The 23,642-nt window shown below is 38.9% G+C and overlaps 1 protein-coding gene across 1 annotated transcript; it reads left to right on the top strand.

The window, feature by feature from the left end:
- The first annotated feature begins 2,244 nt into the window (after window positions 1-2,244).
- LOC126079568 (olfactory receptor 508-like) lies at window positions 2,245-3,183 on the top strand. The gene has a single exon (XM_049890661.1). The coding sequence runs from the start codon at window positions 2,245-2,247 to the stop codon at window positions 3,181-3,183; it is 939 nt and encodes a 312-aa protein (XP_049746618.1).
- The last annotated feature ends 20,459 nt before the right edge of the window (window positions 3,184-23,642 follow it).

Genomic DNA, 23,642 nt, shown 5'->3' with positions numbered 1-23,642 from the left:
AGAGGCACATCAGTTCCCAGGGTTCTAGGTACTGAAAAAGGCCCTTTATCACCCGACTCACAGACTTGCCATTACCTTGTGCCCACTTCTTTAAATGAATTGCAAAATTGTCCTTTCAGTAGTATTATTTATATATAAACTTATTTAAAGCAAATTTTTGAACATGCAATGAACTAAACTTACATTCTGGTATTCTATCTTCTTTAGATAGTACAGAGATTTGCGTTATATAAATATGGTAACGAATTAGGAAGGAAAATACTTTTTGGGTATGGAGTCCAGGAATATGGCTTTTAATCTCAGCTCACTTACTGGAAATCACTTGACCTAAAATTTGCTACTTTTTCAGATCTCAGTTTATAACTTTGTAAAATGAGAGAAATGAAGTGGCATATTATGAGGGCCTTTTGAAACTGGACATCCTGTGAGTCCATGAGAGAGCTCTTATGCTGAAATAACTACCCTGGTGGCCATGTCCAAATGTAGCTATGGAAGGAAATAGAATCCTAAGGTCCACGATCTGACCCACCACAGCTTGTTAACGAACTCTGGAAACTCCTGTGCTCAGGAAGAACTCCTGTGCGCTGTTTCGGAGGAACTTGCCACTCTTTGATTAAACTTGATTCTCAAAATCCCAGAGTAAGGAAGGGGTCCCTCTGAGCCATCCCCAGGTTGTGATACCCTCTCATGGCTTTTTACATACATGTCCTAAAGATGTGGCTTTTTAGCAATGTCTATCTCTCCAATCAGGTTGAGACTCTCATACGGAGAGGGACAGGGTGGGAATTCACCTTGGAGACCCATGTTTCACTAAACGTGACAATTTGGATTCAGTGCATATTCAACAAACATTTGAATGGACAAATAATACACAGTTTATTCCCCATTCATGATTGTTTTTAAACATAATCTAAGATATTCTCCCATCAGCATAGCACAAAAGTTTTGAAACCAGATATGCTTGAGTTGAACTGTTCCCACCACTTGCTGATTGTGTTACTTGTGGCAAGTTATCTTTGTCTTTGAGTCTCTTTTTTTTCCTCATCACTAAAATGATAATAATATTAATAACAACTACTTTATGAATTATTATTCCTAACTTTATGAATTATTATTCCTAACACAGGCCCTGACATATAGTAGGTCACTTATATATACTAATTCCCTATTTCTCTCTGTATAAAAATAAATCATTCATGATGGGATTAGGATTTTGATTGTGGCATGAGAGGCAACTGCTTTAAACGTAACTATGTGACTGGGCAAGTTGGTATGGGGAAGAGCTTTGCAGAAGCTGACCTACAGGTGTGATATTTCTCAGACAGTGACTTTTGAGATGGGGGCTGGAAACCTGTGAGAAGAAGAGAGATGGAGCCCTCTGCTGGCAGCCCAGTTCATGCAGAGTTCCAAGCATCTGAGGAGCCTCCCAAGACTTCCAAGAGTAACCTGACCTACAAGTCTCGCTTCCCCTTAAACTGACCTCGCTCTCCATCATGAATGAGAAATCTTGATCCTGAGATGATTGTCTCTCCTCTTCCAAATCTCCATCTTCCTCTGTTTGCTTGTTACGATTTGAGCACCTTAGCCTGTATCCTGCCACTGTCCAAACTTCTTGGATCTTGGCTATGCATTCCTCGTGAGACCTTGTGTGGAGACCTAGCCCATGGCTCAGTTACTGACCTCTTCTTTGTTCTCTGGGTTAGCATGCAACTCCACCTTTGACTTCTGCTTTGAAATAAGGATTCATAATGACTGCACATCCTCTTTCATTTAAGAAATGACACCACAGACATCCTTTTGAACAGCAGCTCTTTTCCATGGACACTGACCCATTCTGACATTTTTGTCTCTCTTTAATCATGTCTTTGGCTGAAGAAGATTCAGTTACTGGGTTCCTCATATCATCTAATGGACATCTCTAGGATATGTTCATGTGACAGATTGTTTCCCATGGAAGGACTAAAATAACCACATGATGCAAATATAAGCTGAATGTGTTATATTAAAAAAAAAAAACTTTTCTGAGTATTTTTGGCCTTATATCAATGAACATATGTATTCTCAACTCACATGAGAGATTGTGTGTGAAAGCATTTTATGAAACCAAAAATTTAAACATAATTGTCTATGTTGTAATTTTTATTACATATCTATAGTAAAAATAAGCACCCAGATTATAAGAGTATTTCCATGCTAACCTCCATGTGTTTTGCTTTTAGTGGGCACCGTTCCCAGCCACCATAGATGGCAACTGGAAACTACACAACCATGACAGAATTCATTATTTTGGGGTTAACAGACGATCCTACAGTTTGTGCCCTTTTATTTGTTGTATTTGTGGGGATCTATGTTGTCACTATAATGGGCAACATCAGCATAATCATGTTAATCAGAGGCAGCCCTCAACTTCATATCCCAATGTACCTTTTTCTCTGCCATTTGGCCTTTGTAGACATGGGGTACTCATCATCAGTCACTCCTGTCATGCTCATAGGCTTCTTAAGGGAGGAAACTTCTCTCCCTGTTGCTGGCTGTGTAGCTCAACTCTGTTCTGTGGTCACGTTTGGGACAACTGAGTGCTTCCTGCTGGCTGCCATGGCCTGTGATCGCTATGTGGCCATCTGTTCACCCCTGCTCTACTCCACCCACATGTCCCCCAGAATCTGTATTCTCTTAGTGGGGACATCCTACCTAGGTGGGTGTGTGAATGGTTGGATATTTACAGGTTGTTTACTAAGCCTGTCCTTCTGTGGGCCAAATAAAGTCAACCACTTTTTCTGTGACTATTCACCACTTTTGAAGCTTTCTTGTTCCCATGGTTTTACTTCTGACATCATTCCAACCATCTCTTCTGGCTCCATCATTGTGGTCACAGTGTTTGTCATAGCCATCTCCTACATCTACATCCTCATCACCATCTTGAAGATGCACTCTACTGAGGGCCGCCACAAGGCCTTTTCCACCTGCACCTCCCATCTCACTGCTGTCACTCTGTTCTTTGGGACCATTACATTCATTTATGTGATGCCCAAGTCCAGCTACTCAACTGAACAGAACAAGGTGGTGTCTATGTTCTATACAGTTGTGATCCCCATGTTGAACCCCTTTATTTATAGTCTGAGGAATAAGGACGTTAAAGAGGCCATGAGGAAACTGATGGCTGGAACACACTGGTGGTCCTGAACAAATGTGAGTTGAACAAAATCTGATTTTAATAACAAACTCTGTATAGTGAGGACCTCTCCTGCAGATGAAAAGATGATGTACGAAGTAAATTTCAGTTCATTTTTTATATTCATAGTATTCTAGAGTCACAGATTTCATTGTGTCATTTTCAAGAACATTTTAGTGTAAAAAATAAATGTGGATTTCTTAGGATAGGAATATTTAGTAAGACATGTTTGCTTTATACTTGTTCCACTCACCATTACCTGCATCTGTAAGTACAAGTATTTTCAAATAAGTTCTGTGCTCTTTGAATGAAGTCTTTGAAATTAACGTCTGTGGACACATCTGAAACTCTTTGATTGGGAAATGAATAATAGTGTGCTACTCAATATTATTAGTTCATGACAAATATATGGTCTTCGTGGTCTACAGACACTCTAAAGGTTGAACTCAGTGATGCTGGTGGTAAAAAAGCTTCTGTTACCCTGTGATCCAAGCCTGGCTAACGGGGCCCCTCTGCAGTACCTCTGCAGGCAAACCTGGTCCAGCCAATTCAGAAGATATCTGAACACCCCTCGGCTACCAGCTCTTCATTTTCAGAAATCTATTCCACAAAATGCCTGAAGGACAGCCTACTGTGGGCTAATAGGGATGACCTAGCTCTATGTGGGGTGAAGAATTAAATGATGTCAGGATGCTTTCTTGTTAGGTTTCAGTCTTGGAAAATGTATGATGTACAAGTATACACTGTCTGCTGAAGCATTTTTCCCTATTCTCTTCTTATTGCCTCTGATACTGAAAAAGCTCAGATTTCTTACCCACAATCTAACTGGAACTGTTGCAACAACCCAGAAAATGTTCTGTCTGCACCACGCTAAGCCTCATTTTTAGAACTTAAAATTTTTTGTATTATTACAAACTCTTTTGTGTTCATTCTCCTATTTTTTCTATGTGAGTACATAGTTTAATAAACAAGAAATAATTTTTCAGGAACTTGATTTTTTTTTCCTTAATAAAAATGCAAACACCAGGTTACTCTTAATATAAGCAATATAAGCTAGATTGTACAATTTTATTTAATCTTCCACAATGATTCTACTGGCTTCAACATTAAGACCAATTTCTTTAAGTAGTGGAAGAAGTAGCATCCCTCATTTTCTAAGGTCTGAATTGCAGCTACAGTGATAGGATCTTGAAGCTACAAGTTTGATTGTAGTTCCCTGAATTCAACTTCTCCAGGCCCTTCAGATAAGTATCAAATTCTCTGAGCTAAATGATTTTCTACCCAAAATAACTAGGATTTTTTTTTTTTTAATTTTCTGCATTAACCCTGACTGATACATCAGAGGGCACTATAGGACCAGACAATTGAGAATATCATGACGTCCTCTGGGAGTCTTTACCTGTATCAAGGGAGAGGGGGCGGTTGCTCTTGCCTCCTGGAAGCTTGTCCAGCTTTCAGGGAAATTAACTAACTTCCTTATTTGAGTGCATATGATGATTTTGTACTTACACTAGAGTTCAGAAACAGCAGAAAAGAAGAATTTTAAGCCTCAAGTTATTTTTCATAAAGATTATCTAAAATTATATAGAGGAGGCTTCTTTCCACATGTCTTAAATTACGCTGGAAGTCAACCTCAATATGATTGAGCTTCCTAAACTGTGAGAAAATAAATTTTGGTTTGTTAAAGCCATCCACTTGTAGTATTTCTGTAACAGCAACACTAGGTAACTAAGACGGAACCCTTGTTTGCCAAACACTCAAAACATGTCTATCTTAGGTAACTCCTGAGGTAGGTACATGTTCTATATCTCAAAGTGACAACAGGTAGTAAGCCTGGCATATTAAAAGTTTGACTCATATGAAATGCTGACTCAGCTTCTTCCTCATTATTTAGCACACTGCTTGAATTGTTTTCCCAAGCAACCACCTTCCCCTCTCCCTGCCCCACAAAAAAACAAAACCACTGCTGTTGAGTTGATTCCAATTCATGGGAAACTCAAGTGTTACCATCAACCTTTACATTGTGGTTTTTGTTAGGTGCCGTCAAGTTGGTTCCAACTCATAGTGATCCCATAGGACAGAGTAGAACTGCCCCATAGGGTTTCCAAGGAATGATTCGTGAATTTGAACTACTGACCTTTTTGTTAGCAGCTGAGCTCTTAACTACTATGCCACCAGGGCCCCACCTTTACATTAGTAACTAAAAAAAAAAAAAAAAAAAACAAACCTGTTGCGGTCAAGTTGATTCTGACTCATAGTGACCCTATTAAAAAAAAAAAAATTATAGGACAGAGTAAAACTGTGGCTGGTGGAATGGAACTGCTGACCTTTTGGTTAACAGCCAAGATCTTAACCACTGAGCCACCACGGCACCTTTAAATTTGGATAAGTATAAACCGCTTGTGCCAGCTAGGGACCCTGAGACGTGCTCAGGGTTTTGAGGTTGATAAAATTCAACATTCATTCATGACAAAAACTCTCAGCAAATCAGGAATAGAGGAAAACTTCCTCAGCTTGATAAAGAACACCTACATAAATCCTACAACTAGCATTATACTTAATGGTGAGAACTAGATGCTTTCCTCCTGTGATCAGAATCAAGGCAATGCTGTCTCCTCTTACCACTCTTATTCAGCATTCTGTTGGAAGCCCTAGGCAATGAATTCAGACAGGAAAAGGAAATAAAAGGCATACAGATTAGGAAGAAAGAATTAAAACTATTTTATTTCTACTTGATTATCTATGTAGAGTATCCCAAAGAATTGGCAAAACAAAACAAAACCCCCAAAACTAAACTAATAAGTGATTATAGCAAAGTAGCAGGATACAAGGTTAATATACAAGAAGTCAGTTTTTTCCTATACACCAGCAATAAAAATTAAAAATTAAATTAAAAAATACAACACTGTTTACTACAGCAGCAACAAAAAAATGATTTAGATATAAATGTAACAAAATGTGTTGTTGTTGTGTGCTGTTTAGTTGCTTCTGACACATAACATCTCTTATAAGTCAGAGTAGAACTGACTCATAGGGTTTCCTAGGCTGTAATTTTTATAGGAGCAGATCTTTTTTCCCATGGGGCTGCTGGTGGATTTGAACTGTTAACCTTGCAGTTAGCATCCAGGTGCTTAATCATTGTGCCACCAGGGATCCTTAATAAAATATGTAAATCTATGTGAGAAACACAGCAAAACCGTGAAGAAAGAAATCGAAGATCTACATAAGTGGAGAGATATTCCATGTCTATGGATAGGAAGATTCAATATTGTTAAGATGTCAAAATCCCAGGAAGTTACTTTGTTGATATTGACAACCTGATTCTAAAGTTTACAAAAAGACCAAAGACTCAAAATAGCCAGCTGAAGAAGACAAAGTTGGAGAACTGACACCACCTGTCTTCAAGATTTACTCTAAAGCTACAATAATCAAGGCTGTGTGGTACTGCCAAAAGAATGGACATATAGATCAATGGAACACACTACAGAGTCCTGAAATAGACCTACACAAATATAGTCAACTGATCATTGACAAAGGAGCAAAGGCAATTGGATGAGAAAGTACAGTCTCTTCAACAAATGCTGCTAAAATTGGACATCCACATGCAAAAAAGAAGAAGAAATCTGGATATCGATCTACATCTTTCACAAAATAATTCTAGACCTAAAAGTAAAATGGTAAACTATAAAGCTTCTCGAAGATAATGTAGGAGAAAATCTAGGTGACCATCGGTTGGCAATGAGTTTTCAGATTCAAAACCAAAAGAAAGTACAATTTAAGACAGAAATAATTTGTAAGCTGGACTCCATTAAAAGTAAAAACTTACGTTTTGTGAAACACACTGTTAAAAGAAGGAAAAAGCAAGTCATAGACTGGGAGAAAATATTTCCAAAACACATATGTGATAAGTAACTTGTTTCTAAAATATACGTAGAACTCTTAAAACTCAACAAGAAGAAACAAACAATCCAAATAAAAAACAATGTACAAAATAGCTGAACAGACACATCAGCAAAGACAATAGACAACTATCAAAGAAACATGAAATTGTGCTCAACATTATATGTCATTAGGAAATTGCAAACTAAAACAACCAGGAGAAACCACTACATACCTATTAAAAAGCCAGTAGTCATCAAGTCAATTTCTGACTCATGGTAACCCATATGTATCAGAGTAGAACTGTGCTCCATAGGGTTTTCAGCTGCTGATTTTCAGAAGCAGATCACCAGGCCTTTCATCTGAGGTACCTCTGGGTTGACTTGAGCTACCAGCCTTTTGGTTAGTAGGAATTACATTAACCATCTATACCACCTAAGAACTTCCACACACCTATTAGAATGGCTAAAAACTGAAACACTGACACCGGGAACTGCTGGTGGGAATGTGTTAGCAATAGGAACTCCCATTCCTTGCTGGTGGGAATGCAAAATGTTATAGCCAGAGGAAGACAGTTTGGTAATTTCTTACAAAGCTAAACATAGCCTTATTACAGAATCCAGCAATCACACTCCTAGTTATTTGCCCAAATGAGTTGAAAACTTATGTCTACACATAAACCTACACACAGATGTTTATACAAGCTCTGTTCACAATTGCCAAAAATTGAAAGCAACCAAGATTCCCTCAAATAGGTGAATGGATAAACAACAGTGATACATTCATATAATGGAACACTACTCTGTGATAAAAATGAGCTATTAAGTCTTGTAAAACACAGAAGAACATTAAATGCATATTGCTAAGTGAAAAAAGCAAGTCTTACAGGGATGCATATTTTATGATTGCAACTATATGACATTCTGAAAAAGGCAAAATTATAGAGACAATAAAAAGATCAGTGATTTCCAGGAGCTGGGGGGTAGAGATTGGAACAAGTGGAGGGGGTGAATAAATGGAATGTAGGGGATTTTTAAGGAAGTGAAACTATTCTGTATGATAGTGTAATAGTGTGTACATGGCATTATGCATTTGTGAAAACTCATAGAACCGTACAATACAAAGAATGAATCCTAATGTAAACTATGGAGATTAGTTGTGTGTATGTGAATTTTAAAACTGAGATACTAACACAACTAAAAATGGGTGAATTCAGGCCTAAATGAAAACATTTGAATCAAACTGCAGTCTGACCTGGAAAATTCTGAGCTTGATGAAAAAGAGTTCAGTCTCTTTTTAATTTGTGTTGAAATTTAGATGAAGGTTTACAGAACAAACAAGTTTCTCAATAAACAGCACACACATTGTTGTATGACATTGGTTAACAACTCCATGACATGTCAGCACTCTCCCTTCTCAACCCTGGATTCCCTATTACCAGCTTTCCTGTTCCCTCCTGCCTTTCAGTCCCTGCCCCAGGGCTGGCGTGCCCCTTTAGTCTTGTTATGTTCCATGGTCCTGTTCAATCTTTGGCTGAAGGGTGAACCTCAGGAATGACCTTATTACTGAGCTGAAAGGGTGTCCTGGAGGATACTCTCAGGGTTTCTCCAGTCTCTGTCAGGCCAGAAAGTCCGGTATTTCTTTTTGAGTTAGAATTTTGTTCTACAGTTTTCTCCAGCTCTGTCCAGGGCCCTCTATTGTAATTCCTGTCAGAGCAGTCAGTGGTGGTAGCCAGGCACCATCTAGTTATACTGGACTCAGTCTGGTGGAGGTCATGGTAGATGTGGTCCATTAGTCCTTTGAACCAATCTTTTCCCTTGTGTCTTTAGTTTTCTTCATTCTTCCTTGTTCCAGAAGGAGTGAGACCCGTGGAGTATCTTAGGTGGCCACTCACAGGCTTTTAAGACCCCAGACGCTACTCACCAAAGTAGAATGTAGAACATTTTCTTTATAAACTATGTTATTCTAGTTGAGCTAGATGTGCCCTGAGACCATGGTCCCCACAGCCCTCAGCCCAGCAATTCGGTCCCTCAGGGAGTTTGGATGTGTCAGTGGAGCTACCATGACCTTGCCTTGTACAGGTTGTGCTGGCTTCCCCAGTATTTTGTACTGTCTTACCCTTTACCAAAGTTACCACTTATCTACTGTCTATTATCTATTGTCTATTAAGTGTATTTCCATTCCCACCACTCCCCTCTCTTGTAACCATCAAAGATTGTTTCTTTTTGTATATAAACCTTTTCATGAGTGTTTACAGTGGTGGACTCATACAATATTTGTCTTTTTTGTGATTGACTTACTTCACTCAGCATAATGGGCTCCAGAGCCATCCATGTTATGAGATGCTTCACAGATTCATCAGTGTTCTTTATCCTTGTGTAATACTCCATTGTGTGTATGTACCACAGTTTGTTTATCCATTCATCTGTTGATGAGCATCTAGGTTGTTTCCATCTTTTTGCTATAGTGACCAATGCTGCAATGAGCACGGGTGTACATATATCTATTCGTGTGACGACTCTTATTTCTCTAGGAGTGGGATTGTAGTCTAGCTTTCCAATAAAGTGCCATATCATCTTCCAAAATGGTCGTATCATTTTGTACACCCACCAGTAGTGCATGAGAGTTCTGATCTTCCCGCAGCCTCTCCAACATTTGTTATTTTCTGTTTTATTGATTCGTGCCTGTAATGCCAGGGTAAGATGGTATCCCATTGTGGTTTTGATTTACATTTCTCTGATGGCTAGAGTTCGTGAGCATTTCCTCATGTGTCTGTTGGCCACTCGAATGTCTTTTTTGATAGTGTTCATTTCCATTTCTTAATTGGATTATTTTTCCTTTTGTTTTAGAGGTGTTGGATTTTCTTGTAGATTTTAGAGATTAGACCTTTGTCTGATTTGTAATAGCCCCAATTTTTTCCCCCTGTCTGTATGTTCTCTTTTTACTTTTTTGGTGAAATCTTTTGATGAGCATAAGTGTTTAATTTTTAGAAGATTCCAGTTATCTAGCTTATCCTCTGGAGCTTGTGGATTGTTGGTTGTCGTTTATATCTTGTTAATGCTGTGTATGAGGGCCTCTAGTGTGATCCTATTTTTTCTTCTATGAACTTCATAGTTTTTGGCTTTATATTTAGGTCTTTGACCCATTTTGAGTTAGTTTTTGCATATGGTTTGAGGTATGGGCCCTGTTTCATTTTTTTGCAGATGGACATCCAGATTTGCCAGCTCCATTTGTTAAAAAGACTGTCTTTTCCCTATTTGTTGGACTTTGGGCCCTCATTGACAATCACGTGACCATAAGCAGATGGATTTACATCTGGGCTCTCAATTTTGTTCCATTGGTCAATGTATCTGTCCGTGTACCAGTACCAAGCAGTTTTGACTATAGTGGGAGTCATGTTACTTCATTCTTCTACTTCAAAAGTTCTTTAGGGAGATGCAGGGCCAAGATGGCAGAGTAGTCAGATGCTTCCGGTGATCCCTCTTACAACAAATACCAGAAAAAAACAAGTGAAACAATTATATATATGATAAGCTAGGAGCCCTGCACGCCAAAGGCAAAGTTAGGAAATCAAACTGAGCAGCAGGGGGAGGGAGAGACAGTTCAGAAGTGGTGAGAATTGCTGGACTTGACTCAGCTGGAGCTGGTGTCCCTCACGCACAATCTCCTGGAGCAACTGCGACAAGGCTGCTGGTAGTGCTTGGGACTCGGCTTCCTCAGGTAGAAACAGCAAGCTGCACAGTCTACTCACATGTCTGGGCCCCAAGAATAACAGCACTCTCAGCAAAAGCTAAGTACTTGCGTTTATTTTACTGCTCCCCCAGCCCCCAAGCCAGCTTCAGTAGCTGTCAGTTTCCAAGAGCCTGAGATAGGTTCCGCTCCATGTCCTGAGCCATTCCCCCGGCCTTGGAGAAGGAATGAATTAACAATTGGGGGAAAAGATAATCTGCCAGCCCCATTAAGCTGGGGAGCTCAGGACAGAAGGAACTCCTGTCCAGGCAAAAATGGTCTGCGGACTTTGAATGCCTTTCACCCCTGCATGGACCTGTGTGGACCTATTTCAGGAGATTAGGCCCTTGTTACTACAACTGCTTATGTGATTGAAATCTGACTTCAACTGTTTTAGCTGTGCAGTGGAGAGGTGGTTTTTCAATGTTTGTCACCACTTTACCTATTAAACAGGGTCCTTACCTATCTGCATCAGGGGTCTGAGGACTGGTGGCTCCACCCATGTCATCTAGCCACCGGCGACAGAAGTACAAGGATAAGTGGTGCCTCCCAATCCTTACAATCTCAAAAGCATTGGCTGCCCACGGTCTGGCTGCAGAATCCACCCAACTGTGTGCTCTAGGGAGCAGGGATTCTCTTTCCTCACAGACACTCAGGGAATGGTTGTCAGCTCCCTGCCTTTGCTCAGAGCATGACCCCTGCTGCAACCAGATACCTGTTACTACACCAATCACCCCTGCCCCTTAAGACTATGGGACAGAGCCTGTACCACACACTTGATGACCAACTAACTGGGCACATGAGCTGAATCCATACAATAAAAGTGAATGGACTCCTATGCTTATATAACTTGTAACAGCTCTAGCCATCTGGTGACAGGACGTTAGTTCTTCAAAGCACAAATAATCAAGCAACTCATTCAAGCAGCTTATTTGGGCATATCAAAACAAAACAAAGCAAAAACCTATGATACAGTAAGCAAACATAAAATAAATCAACACAATAACTAATAGATGGCTTGGAGATAACAGACAATGTCAAATCACATAAAGAAGCAGGCCATGATTGCTTCAACAAGCTTTCAAAACAAAGAATCAAGGAATCTTCCAGATGAAGGTATATTCCTGGAATTATCAGATGCAGAATACAAAAGATTAATATACAGAACTCTTCAAGAAATCAGGAAGGAGATCAGGCAAAACACAGAACAAGCCAAGGAACACACAGATAAAGCATTTGAAGAAATAAAAAAAAAAAAAATGTTATTCAAGAACATAATGAAAAATTTCACAGGCTGCAAGAATCCATAGAGAGACAGCAATTAAAAATTCAGAAGATTAACAATAAAGTTACAGAATTACACAACTCAATAGGAAGTCAGAGAAGCAGAATTGAGGAAGTGGAAGGCAGAATTAGCGAAACTGAAGATAAAACACTTGGCACGAATATATTTGAAGAAAGATAAAAGAATTAAAAAAAATGAAGAAACCCTAAGAATCATGTGGGACTCTATCAAGAGAAATAACCTACCAGTGATTGGACTACCAGAACAGGGAGGGATTCCAGAAAATACAGAGGGAATTGTTAAAGATTTGTTAGCAGGAAACTTTTCTGATACCTTGAAGGATGAGAGGATATCTATCCAAGATTCTCACTGAACCACATACAAGGTAGACCCCAAAACAAAATCATCAATACATATTATAATCAAACTTGCCAAGACCAAAGATAAAGAGAGAATTTGAAGAGTGGTTAGGGATAAACAAAAAGTCACCTAGAAAGGAGAGTAAATAAGCTTGGATTACTTAGCAGAAACCATGCAGGCAAGAAGGCAATGGGACGAATTAAATAAAGCATTGAAAGAAAAAAATTGCTAGCCAAGAATCATATATCCAGCAAAACTTTCTCTCAAATATGAAGGTGAAAATAAGACATTTCCAGATATACAGAAGTTTAGAGAATTAGTAAAAACCAAACCAAAACTACAAGAAATACTAAAGGGAGTTCTCTGGATAGGAAATCAATAATATCAGATATCAAACCAAGACTAGAACAGAGGACAAAGCAACCAGGTATCAACCCAGATAAGGAAATCACAAAAATAAATCAAGATAAAAAAACCCTCAAAACAGGGAAAGAGCATTGTCATTACATAAAAGATGATAACATTAAATAATAAAGAGGGACTAAAAAATGCAGTCATAGATCTTTTATATGGAAAGGAAGTCAAGGCAATATAAAGAAATAAAAGTTAGGTTTAAACTTAGGAAAATAGGGGTAAATATTAAGGTAATCACAAAGGAGACTAACAATCCTACACATGAAAATAAAATACAAGAAACACATAAATACCCAGCACAAACAAAATCAATGACAACGAATAAGAGGAAAAGACAATATATAAAGATAAGCTACTCAGCACACATTATTAAGTGGTAAAAAGAAACTATCAACAACACACAAAAAAGACATCAAAATGACAGCATGAAACTCACACCTATCCATAATTACACTGAATGTAGCTGAACTAAAAGCACCAGTAAAGAGACGGAGAGTGTCAAATGGATTAAAAAAACATGATCCGGGGCGGAGCCAAGATGGCGGACTAGGCAGACGTTACCTCAGATCCCTCTTACAACAAAGACACGGAAAAACAAGTGAATCGATCACATACATAACAATCTACGAACCCTGAACAACAAACACAGATTTAGAGACGGAGAACGAACTAATATGGGGAAGCAGCGATTGTTTCCAGAGCCTGGAGCCAGCGTACCAGTCAGGTACGGCACAAGCACAGAGACCTGCTCCACCCTCCTGAACTAACCCTGGGAGGGGGACCAGCCGGTTCCACGGGCGGCGTGGGACGCAGCCGGTAGGAGAAGTCCCCGGGAGGCAGTGTCTGGTCTTGGAGCAGAAAGAGCAGCATCCGAGCCGGGGAACCGTTCTGCAGGGATTTGGACTGGACGCAGGTACACCATAAACACGGAGAGTTGCTCCACCCCCCTGAACTAACCCCGGGAAGGGGACCAGCCGGGTCGCGCGGGCGGCGTGGGACGCAGCCGGTAGGAGAAATCCCCGGGAGGCAGCGACTGGTATTGGAGCGGGGAGAACAGAGTCCCAGCCGGGACACTCGGTCACGGCACAAGCACGGGGACCTGCTCCACCCATCTGAACTAACCCCGGGAGGAGGCCCAACTGGTTCTCGGAAGCGGCACGGCCACGCGGCTGGAGGGACGAGAAGTCCCTGGGAGGCAGCGACTGATTTTGGAGTCGAGAGTGCACCGTCCCAGTAGGGGAGCCTTGACGCTGGGCGTGGGGCTGGAAGCGGAGGATCTGACCGTGACTCCAGCGGGCCAGACCCCCCGGGGGCAATCTCCACACAGCCAGCACACATAGGCGACGCGCCCGCGAGAATCTCAGATATAATAGTCATTCCAAGCAAGACAAGCAACTTTGGCTATATTCTGAGGTGCTACTCTCCTATCTCTCTGTTCCCTCCCCCACCCTCCCCAGGCTGCTTCATTAACATCTGAATAGCCTGAGCCAGAGGGAGAACTCTGATAGGGATCTGACTGCAGTTTTTTTTTAGTGGATTTTCTGGAAAAACTAGTTTCCCAGTGATGGCTCAGAGACAACAATCCATATCAAACCACTTAAAGAAGCAGACCGTGACAGCTTCTCCAACCCCCCAAACAAAAGAATCAAAACCTTTCCCAAATGAAGATACAATCTTGGAATTATCAGATACAGAATATAAAAAACTAATTTACAGAATGCTTAGTGATATCACAAATGAAATTAGGATAACTGCAGAAAAAGCCAAGGAACACACTGATAAAACTGTTGAAGAACTCAAAAAGATTATTCAAGAACATACTGGAAAAATTAATAAGTTGCAAGAATCCATAGAGAGACAACATGTAGAAATCCAAAAGATTAACAATAAAATAACAGAATTAGACAACGCAATAGGAAGTCAGAGGAGCAGACTCGAGCAATTAGAATGCAGACTGGGACATCTGGAGGACCAGGGAATCAACACCAACATAGCTGAAAAAAAATCAGATAAAAGAATTAAAAAAAATGAAGAAACCCTAAGAATCATGTGGGACTCTATCAAGAAGGATAACCTGCGGGTGATTGGAGTCCCAGAACAGGGAGGGGGGACAGAAAACACAGAGAAAATAGTTGAAGAACTCCTGACAGAAAACTTCCCTGACATCATGAAAGACGAAAGGATAGCTATCCAAGATGCTCATCGAACCCCATTTAAGATTGATCCAAAAAGAAAAACACCAAGACATATTATCATCAAACTCACCAAAACCAAAGATAAACAGAAAATTTTAAAAGCAGCCAGGGAGAAAAGAAAGGTTTCCTTCAAGGGAGAATCAATAAGAATAAGTTCAGACTACTCAGCAGAAACCATGCAGGCAAGAAGGGAATGGGACGACATATACAGAACACTGAAGGAGAAAAACTGCCAGCCAAGGATCATATATCCAGCAAAACTCTCTCTGAAATATGAAGGCGAAATTAAGATATTTACAGACAAACACAAGTTTAGAGAATTTGCAAAAACCAAACCAAAGCTACAAGAAATACTAAAGGATATTGTTTGGTCAGAGAACCAATAATATCAGATATCAGCACAACACAAGGTCACAAAACAGAACGTCCTGATATCAACTCAAATAGGGAAATCACAAAAACAAACAAATTAAGATTAATTAAAAAAAAATAAAAATACACATAACAGGGAATCATGGAAGTCAATAGGTAAAAGATCACAATAATCAAAAAGAGGGACTAAATACAGGAGACATTGAACTGCCATATGGAGAGTGATACAAGGCGATATAGAACAATACAAGTTAGGTTTTTACTTAGAAAAATAAGGGTAAATAATAAGGTAACCACAAAAAGGTATAACAACTCTATAACTCAAGATAAAAACCAAGAAAAACGTAACGACTCAACTAACATAAAGTCAAGCACTATGAAAATGAGGATCTCACAATTTACTAAGAAAAACGCCTCAGCACAAAAAAGTATGTGGAAAAATGAAATTGTCAACAACACACATAAAAAGGCATCAAAATGACAGCACTAAAAACTTATTTATCTATAATTACCCTGAATGTAAATGGACTAAATGCACCAATAAAGAGACAGAGAGTCACAGACTGGATAAAGAAACAAGATCCATTTATATGCTGCCTACAAGAGACACACCTTAGACTTAGAGACACAAACAAACTAAAACTCAAAGGATGGAAAAAAGTATATCAAGCAAACAATAAGCAAAAAAGAAGAGGAGTAGCAATATTAATTTCTGAGAAAATAGACTTTAGACTTAAATCCACCACAAAGGATAAAGGAGGACACTATATAATGATAAAAGGGACAATTGATCAGGAAGACATAACCATATTAAATATTTACGCACCCAATGACAGGGCTGCAAGATACATAAATCAAATTTTAACAGAATTGAAAAGCGAGATAAATACCTCCACAATTATAGTAGAAGACTTCAACACACCACTTTCGAAGAAGGACAGGACATCCAGTAAGAAGCTCAACAGAGACACGGAAGATCTAATTACAACAATCAACCAACTTGACCTCATTGACTTATACAGAACTCTCCACCCAACTGCTGCAAAATATACTTTTTTTTCTAGCGCACATGGAACATTCTCTAGAATAGACCACATATTAGGTCATAAAACAAACCTTTGCAGAGTCCAAAACATCGACATATTACAAAGCATCTTCTCAGACCACAAGGCAATAAAACTAGAGATCAATAACAGAAAAACTAGGGAAAAGAAATCAAATACTTGGAAAATGAACAATACCCTCCTGAAAAAAGACTGGGTTATAGAAGACATCAAGGAGGGAATAAGGAAATTCATAGAATGCAACGAGAATGAAAATACTTCCTATCAAAACCTCTGGGACACAGCAAAAGCAGTGTTCAGAGGCCAATTTATATCAATAAATGCACACATACAAAAAGAAGAAAGAGCCAAAATCAGAGAACTGTCCCGACAACTTGAACAAATAGAAAGTGAGCAACAAAAGAATCCATCAGGCACCCGAAGAAAACAAATAATAAAAATTAGAGCTGAACTAAATGAATTAAAAAAAAAAAAATGAATTAGAGAACAGAAAAACAATCGAAAGAATTAACAAAGCCAAAAGCTGGTTCTTTGAAAAAATTAACAAAATTGATAAACCATTGGCTAGACTGACTAAAGAAATACAGGAAAGGAAACAAATAACCCAAATAAGAAATGAGAAGGACCACATCACAACAGAACCAAATGAAATTAAAAGAATCATTTCAGATTACTACGAAAAATTGTACTCTAACAAATTTGAAAACCTAGAAGAAATGGATGAATTCCTGGAAAAACACTACCTACCTAAACTAACACATTCAGAAGTAGAACAACTAAATAGACCCATAACAAAAAAAGAGATTGAAACGGTAATCAAAAAACTCCCAACAAAAAAAAGCCCTGGCCCGGACGGCTTCACTGCAGAGTTCTACCAAACTTTCAGAGAAGAGTTAACACCACTACTACTAAAGGTATTCCAAAGCATAGAAAATGACGGAATACTACCCAACTCATTCTATGAAGCCACCATCTCCCTGATACCAAAACCAGGTAAAGACATTACAAAAAAAGAAAATTATAGACCTATATCCCTCATGAACATTGATGCAAAAATCCTCAACAAAATTCTGGCCAATAGAATCCAACAACACATCAAAAAAATAATTCACCCTGATCAAGTGGGATTTATACCAGGCATGCAAGGCTGGTTTAATATCAGAAAAACCATTAATGTAATCCATCACATAAATAAAACAAAAGATAAAAACCACATGATCTTATCAAATGATGCAGAAAAGGCATTTGACAAAGTCCAACACCCATTCATGATAAAAACTCTTACCAAAATAGGAATTGAAGGAAAATTCCTCAACATAATAAAGGGCATCTATGCAAAGACAACAGCCAGTATCACTCTAAATGGAGAGAACCTGAAAGCATTTCCCTTGAGAACGGGAACCAGACAAGGATGCCCTTTATCCCCGCTCTTATTCAACATCGTGTTGGAAGTCTTAGCCAGGGCAATTAGGCTAGACAAAGAAATAAAAGGTATCCGGATTGGCAAGGAAGAAGTAAAGTTATCACTATTTGCAGATGACATGATTATATACACAGAAAACCCTAAGGAATCCTCCAGAAAACTACTGAAACTAATAGAAGAGTTTGGCAGAGTCTCAGGTTATAAAATAAACATACAAAAATCACTTGGATTCCTCTACATCAACAAAAAGAACACCGAAGAGGAAATAACCAAATCAATACCATTCACAGTAGCCCCCAAGAAGATAAGATACTTAGGAATAAATCTTACCAAAGATGTAAAAGACCTATACAAAGAAAACTACAAAGCTCTACTACAAGAAATTCAAAAAGACATACTTAAGTGGAAAAACATACCTTGCTCATGGATAGGAAGACTTAACATAGTAAAAATGTCTGTTCTACCAAAAGCCATCTATACATTTAACGCACTTCCGATCCAAATTCCAATGTCATATTTTAAGGGGATAGAGAAACAAATCACCAATTTCATATGGAAGAGAAAGAAGCCCCGGATAAGCAAAGCACTACTGAAAAAGAAGAAGAAAGTGGGAGGCCTCACCTTACCTGACTTCAGAACCTATTATACAGCCACAGTAGTCAAAACAGCCTGGTATTGGTACAACAACAGACACATAGACCAATGCAACAGAATTGAGAACCCAGACATAGATCCATCCACGTATGAGCAGCTGATATTTGACAAAGGACCAGTGTCAATTAACTGGGGAAAAGATAGCCTTTTTAACAAATGGTGCTGGCATAACTGGATATCCATTTGCAAAAAAATGAAACAGGACCCATACCTCACACCATGCACAAAAACTAACTCCAAGTGGATCAAAGACCTAAACATAAAGACTAAAACGATAAAGATCACGGAAGAAAAAATTGGGACAACCCTAGAAGCCCTAATACAAGGTATAAACAGAATACAAAACATTACCAAAAATGATGAAGAGAAACCCGATAACTGGGAGCTCCTAAAAATCAAACACCTATGCTCATCTAAAGACTTCACCAAAAGAGTAAAAAGACCACCTACAGATTGGGAAAGAATTTTCAGCTATGACATCTCCGACCAGCGCCTGATCTCTAAAATCTACATGATTCTGTCAAAACTCAACCACAAAAAGACAAACCACCCAATCAAGAAGTGGGCAAAGGATATGAACACACATTTCACTAAAGAAGATATTCAGGCAGCCAACAGATACATGAGAAAATGCTCTCGATCATTAGCCATTAGAGAAATGCAAATTAAAACTACGATGAGATTCCATCTCACACCAGCAAGGCTGGCATTAATCCAAAAAAACAAAAAATAATAAATGTTGGAGAGGCTGCGGAGAGATTGGAACTCTCATACACTGCTGGTGGGAATGTAAAATGGTACAACCACTTTGGAAATCTATCTGGCGTTATCTTAAACAGTTCGAAATAGAACTACCATACAACCCAGAAATCCCACTCCTAGGAATATACCCTAGAGATACAAGAGCCTTCATACAAACAGATATATGCACACCCATGTTTATTGCAGCTCTGTTTACAATAGCAAAAAGTTGGAAGCAACCAAGGTGTCCATCAACGGATGAATGGGTAAATAAATTGTGGTATATTCACACAATGGAATACTACGCATCGATAAAGAACAGTGACGAATCTGTGAAACATTTCATAACATGGAGGAACCTGGAAGGCATTATGCTGAGCGAAATTAGTCAGAGGCAAAAGGACAAATATTGTATAAGACCACTATTATAAGATCTTGAGAAATAGTAAACCTGAGAAGAACACATACTTTTGTGGTTACGAGGCGGGGAGGGAGGGAGGGTGGGAGAGGGTTTTTTATTGATTAATCAGTAGATAAGAACTGCTTTAGGTGAAGGGAAAGACAACACTCAATACATGGAAGGTCAGCTCAATTGGACTGGACCAAAAGCAAAGAAGTTTCCGGGATAAAATGAATGCTTCAAAGGTCAGCGGAGCAAGCGCGGGGGTCTGGGGAACATGGTTTGTGGGGGCTTCTAAGTCAATTGGCAAAATAATTCTATTATGAAATCATTCTGCATCCCACTTTGAAATGTGGTGTCTGGGGTCTTAAATGCTAACAAGCAGCCATCTAAGATGCATCAATTGGTCTCAACCCACCTGGAGCAAAGGAAAATGAAGAACACCAAGGCCACACGACAACTAAGAGCCCAAGAGACAGAAAGGGCCACATGAACCAGAGACCTACATCATCCTGAGACCAGAAGAACTAGTTGGTGCCCGGCCACAATCGATGACTGCCCTGACAGGGAGCACAGCAGAGGACCCCTGAGGGAGCAGGAGATCAGTGGGATGCAGACCCCAAATTCTCATAAAAAGACCAAACTTAATGGTCTACTGAGACTGGAGGAATCCCGGCGGCCATGCTCCCCAGACCTTCTGTTGACACAGGACAGGAACCATCCCCGAAGACAACTCATCAGACATGAAAGGGACTGGTCAGCGGGTGGGAGAGAGACGCTGATGAAGAGTGAGCTAATTATATCAGGTGGACACTTGAGATTGTGTTGGCAACTCTTGTCTGGAGGGGGGATGGGAGGATAGAGAGAGAGGGAAGCCGGCAAAATTGTCAAGAAAGGAGAGACTGAAAGGGCTGACTCAAGAGGGGGAGAGTAAGTGGGAGTAGGGAGTGAGATGTATGTAAACTTATATGTGACAGACTGATTGGATTTGTAAACGTTCACTTGAAGTTTAATAAAAGTTATTAAAAAAAAAATGATCCGTCTATATGCTGCCTACAAGAGACACACCTTAGACTTAGACTTAGACTGGGTTATAGAAGAAATTAAGGATGGAGTAAAGAAATTCATAGAATCCAATCAGAATGAAAACACTTCCTATCAGAACCTTTGGGACACAGCTAAAACAGTGATCAGAGGTCAATTTATATCAATAAAGGCACATATTCAAAAAGAAGAAAGGGTCAAAAACAAAGAATTATCCCTACAACTTGAACAAATAGAAGGAGAGCAACAAAAGAAACAATCAGGCACCAGAAGAAAGCTAATAATAAAAATTAGAGCAGAATTAAATGAAATAGAAAACAGAAAAACAATTGAAAGAGTTAACAAGACCAAACGCTGGTTCTTTGAAAAAATTAACAAAATTGATAAACCACTGGCCAAACTGACAAAAGAAAAACAGGAAAGAAAGCAAATAACCCAACTAAGAAATGACGTGGGTGATATCACAACAGACTCAACTGAAATTAAAAAAATCATATAAAATTACTATGAAAAATTGTACTCTAACAAATTTGAAAACCTAGAAGAAATGGACAAATTTCTAGAAACACACTACCTACCTAAACTAACACAGAGACAGAACAACTAAATAAACCCATAACAAAAGAAGAGATTGAAAAAGTAAAAACTCCAAACAAAAGAAGCCCTTATCCTGACAGCTTCACTGGAGAGTTCTACCAAACTTTCAGAGCAGAGTTAACACCACTACTACTACAGGTATTTCAGAGCAAAGGATGGAATATTCCCAAACTCATTCTATGAAGCCAGCATATCCCTGATACCAAAACCAGGTAAAGACACCACAGACAAAAAAAATTACACACCTATATCCCTCATGAACTTAGATGCAAAAATCCTTAACAAAATTCTAGCCAACAGTATTCAACAACATATCAAAAAAATAATTCACCACAACCAAGTGGAATTCATACCAGGTACGCAGGGATACTTCAACATTAGAAAAACAATCAATGTAATCCATCACATAAATAAAACAAATGACAAGAACCACACAATCTTATCAATTGATGCAGAAAAGGCATTTGACAAAGTTCAACATCAATTCATGATAAAAACTCTCAGCAAAATAGGAATAGAAGGAAAATTCCTCAACATAGTAAAGGGCATTTATACAAAGCCAACAGCCAACATCATCCTAAATGGAGAGAGTCTGGAAGCATTCCCCTTGAGACTGGGAACCCGAAAAGGATGCCCTTTATCACCACTCTTATTCAACATTGTGTTGGAAGTTCTAGCCAGAGCAGTTAGGCTGGATAAAGAAAAAAAGAGTATACGGATTGGTAAATAAAAGTATCTCTATTTGCAGATGACATGATCTTATACACAGAAAACCCTAAAGAATCCTCAAGAAAACTACTGGAACTAATAGAAGAGTTAAGCAGAGTATCAGGATACAAGATAAACATACAAAATTCACTTGGATTCCTCTACACCAATAACTAGAACATCAAAGAGGAAATCACCAAATTAACACCATATACAGTAGCCCCCAAGAAGATAAAATACTTAGGAATAAATGTAACCAGAGGTGTAAAAGACCTATACAAAGAAAACTACAAGCAGCTACTGCAGGAAATCAAAAGACACCTACATAAGTGGAAAAACATACCTTGCTCACAGATAGGAAGACTCAACCTTGTAAAAATGTCCATTTTACCAAAAGTGATCTGTAGATACAATGCAATTCCAATCCAAATTCCAATGACATTTTTTAATGAGATGGAGAAACAGATCACCAACTTCATATGGAAGTGAAAGAGGCCTCAGATAGGTAAAGCATTACTGGAAAAGAAGAACAAAGAGGTAGGCCTCACACTACCTGATTTTAGAACATATTATACCGCCACGGTAGTCAAAACAGCCTGGAACTGGTAAACAAGGGACGTATAGACCAATGGAGCAGAATTGCGAATTTAGCTATGAATCCATCCACATATGAGCAGCTAATATCTGACAAAGGCCCAAAGTCAGATAAATGGGGAAAAGACATGTATCTTTAACAAATGGTGCTGGCATAACTGGATATCCATCTGCAAAAAAATGGAACAAGACCTATACCTCATACCATGCACAAAAACGAACTCAAAATGGATCAAAGACCTATGTATAAAATCTAAAATGGTAAAGATTATGGAAGAAAAAATAGGGACAGCACTAAGAACCCTAATATGTGGCATAAACAGTATACAAAACATTAGTAACAATACACAAACACCAGAAGAGAAACTAGACAACTGGGAGCTCCTAAAAATCAAACACTTATGTTCTTCCAAAGACTTCACCAAATGAGTAAAAAGATTACCTACAAACTGGGAAAAAGTTTTTAGTATGACATTTCCAATTAGTGTCTGATCTCTAAAATCTACATGATACTGCAAAAACTCAACTACAAAAAGACAAATAACCCAATTAAAAAATGGGCAAAGGATATGAACAGACACTCACCAAAGAAGACATTCAGGCGGCTAACAGATACATGAGGAAATGATCACAAACTTTAGCCGTTATAGAAATGCAAATCAAAACTACAATGAGATACCATCTTACCCCAACAAGGCTGGCATTAATCCAAAAAACATAAAATAATAAATGTTGGAGAGGTTATGGAGAGACTGGAACACTTACACACTGCTGGTGGAAATGTAAAATGGTAAACCCCTTTGGAAATGGATTTGTCGCTTCCTTAAAATGCTAGAAATAGAACTACCATATGATCCAGGAATCCCACGCCTTGGAGAAATAAGAGCCTTTACACAAGCAAACATATGCACATCCATGTTCATTGCAGCACTGTTTATAGTAGCAAAAATATGGAAGCAATGAAGGTGTCCATCAACAGATGAATGGATAAATTATGGTGTATTCACACAA

The sequence above is a fragment of the Elephas maximus genome, chromosome 7, assembly GCF_024166365.1.
Source record: "Elephas maximus indicus isolate mEleMax1 chromosome 7, mEleMax1 primary haplotype, whole genome shotgun sequence".
Taxonomy (NCBI): Eukaryota; Metazoa; Chordata; class Mammalia; order Proboscidea; family Elephantidae; genus Elephas; species Elephas maximus.
Note: the sequence above shows the minus strand (reverse complement) of the source record. Positions and strands in the feature narration are given on the sequence as shown.

Coding starts and splice junctions, on each gene's coding strand:
- LOC126079568 (XM_049890661.1), top strand. CDS start 2,245: ATGGCAACTGGAAACTACACAACCATGACAGAATTCATTATTTTGGGG.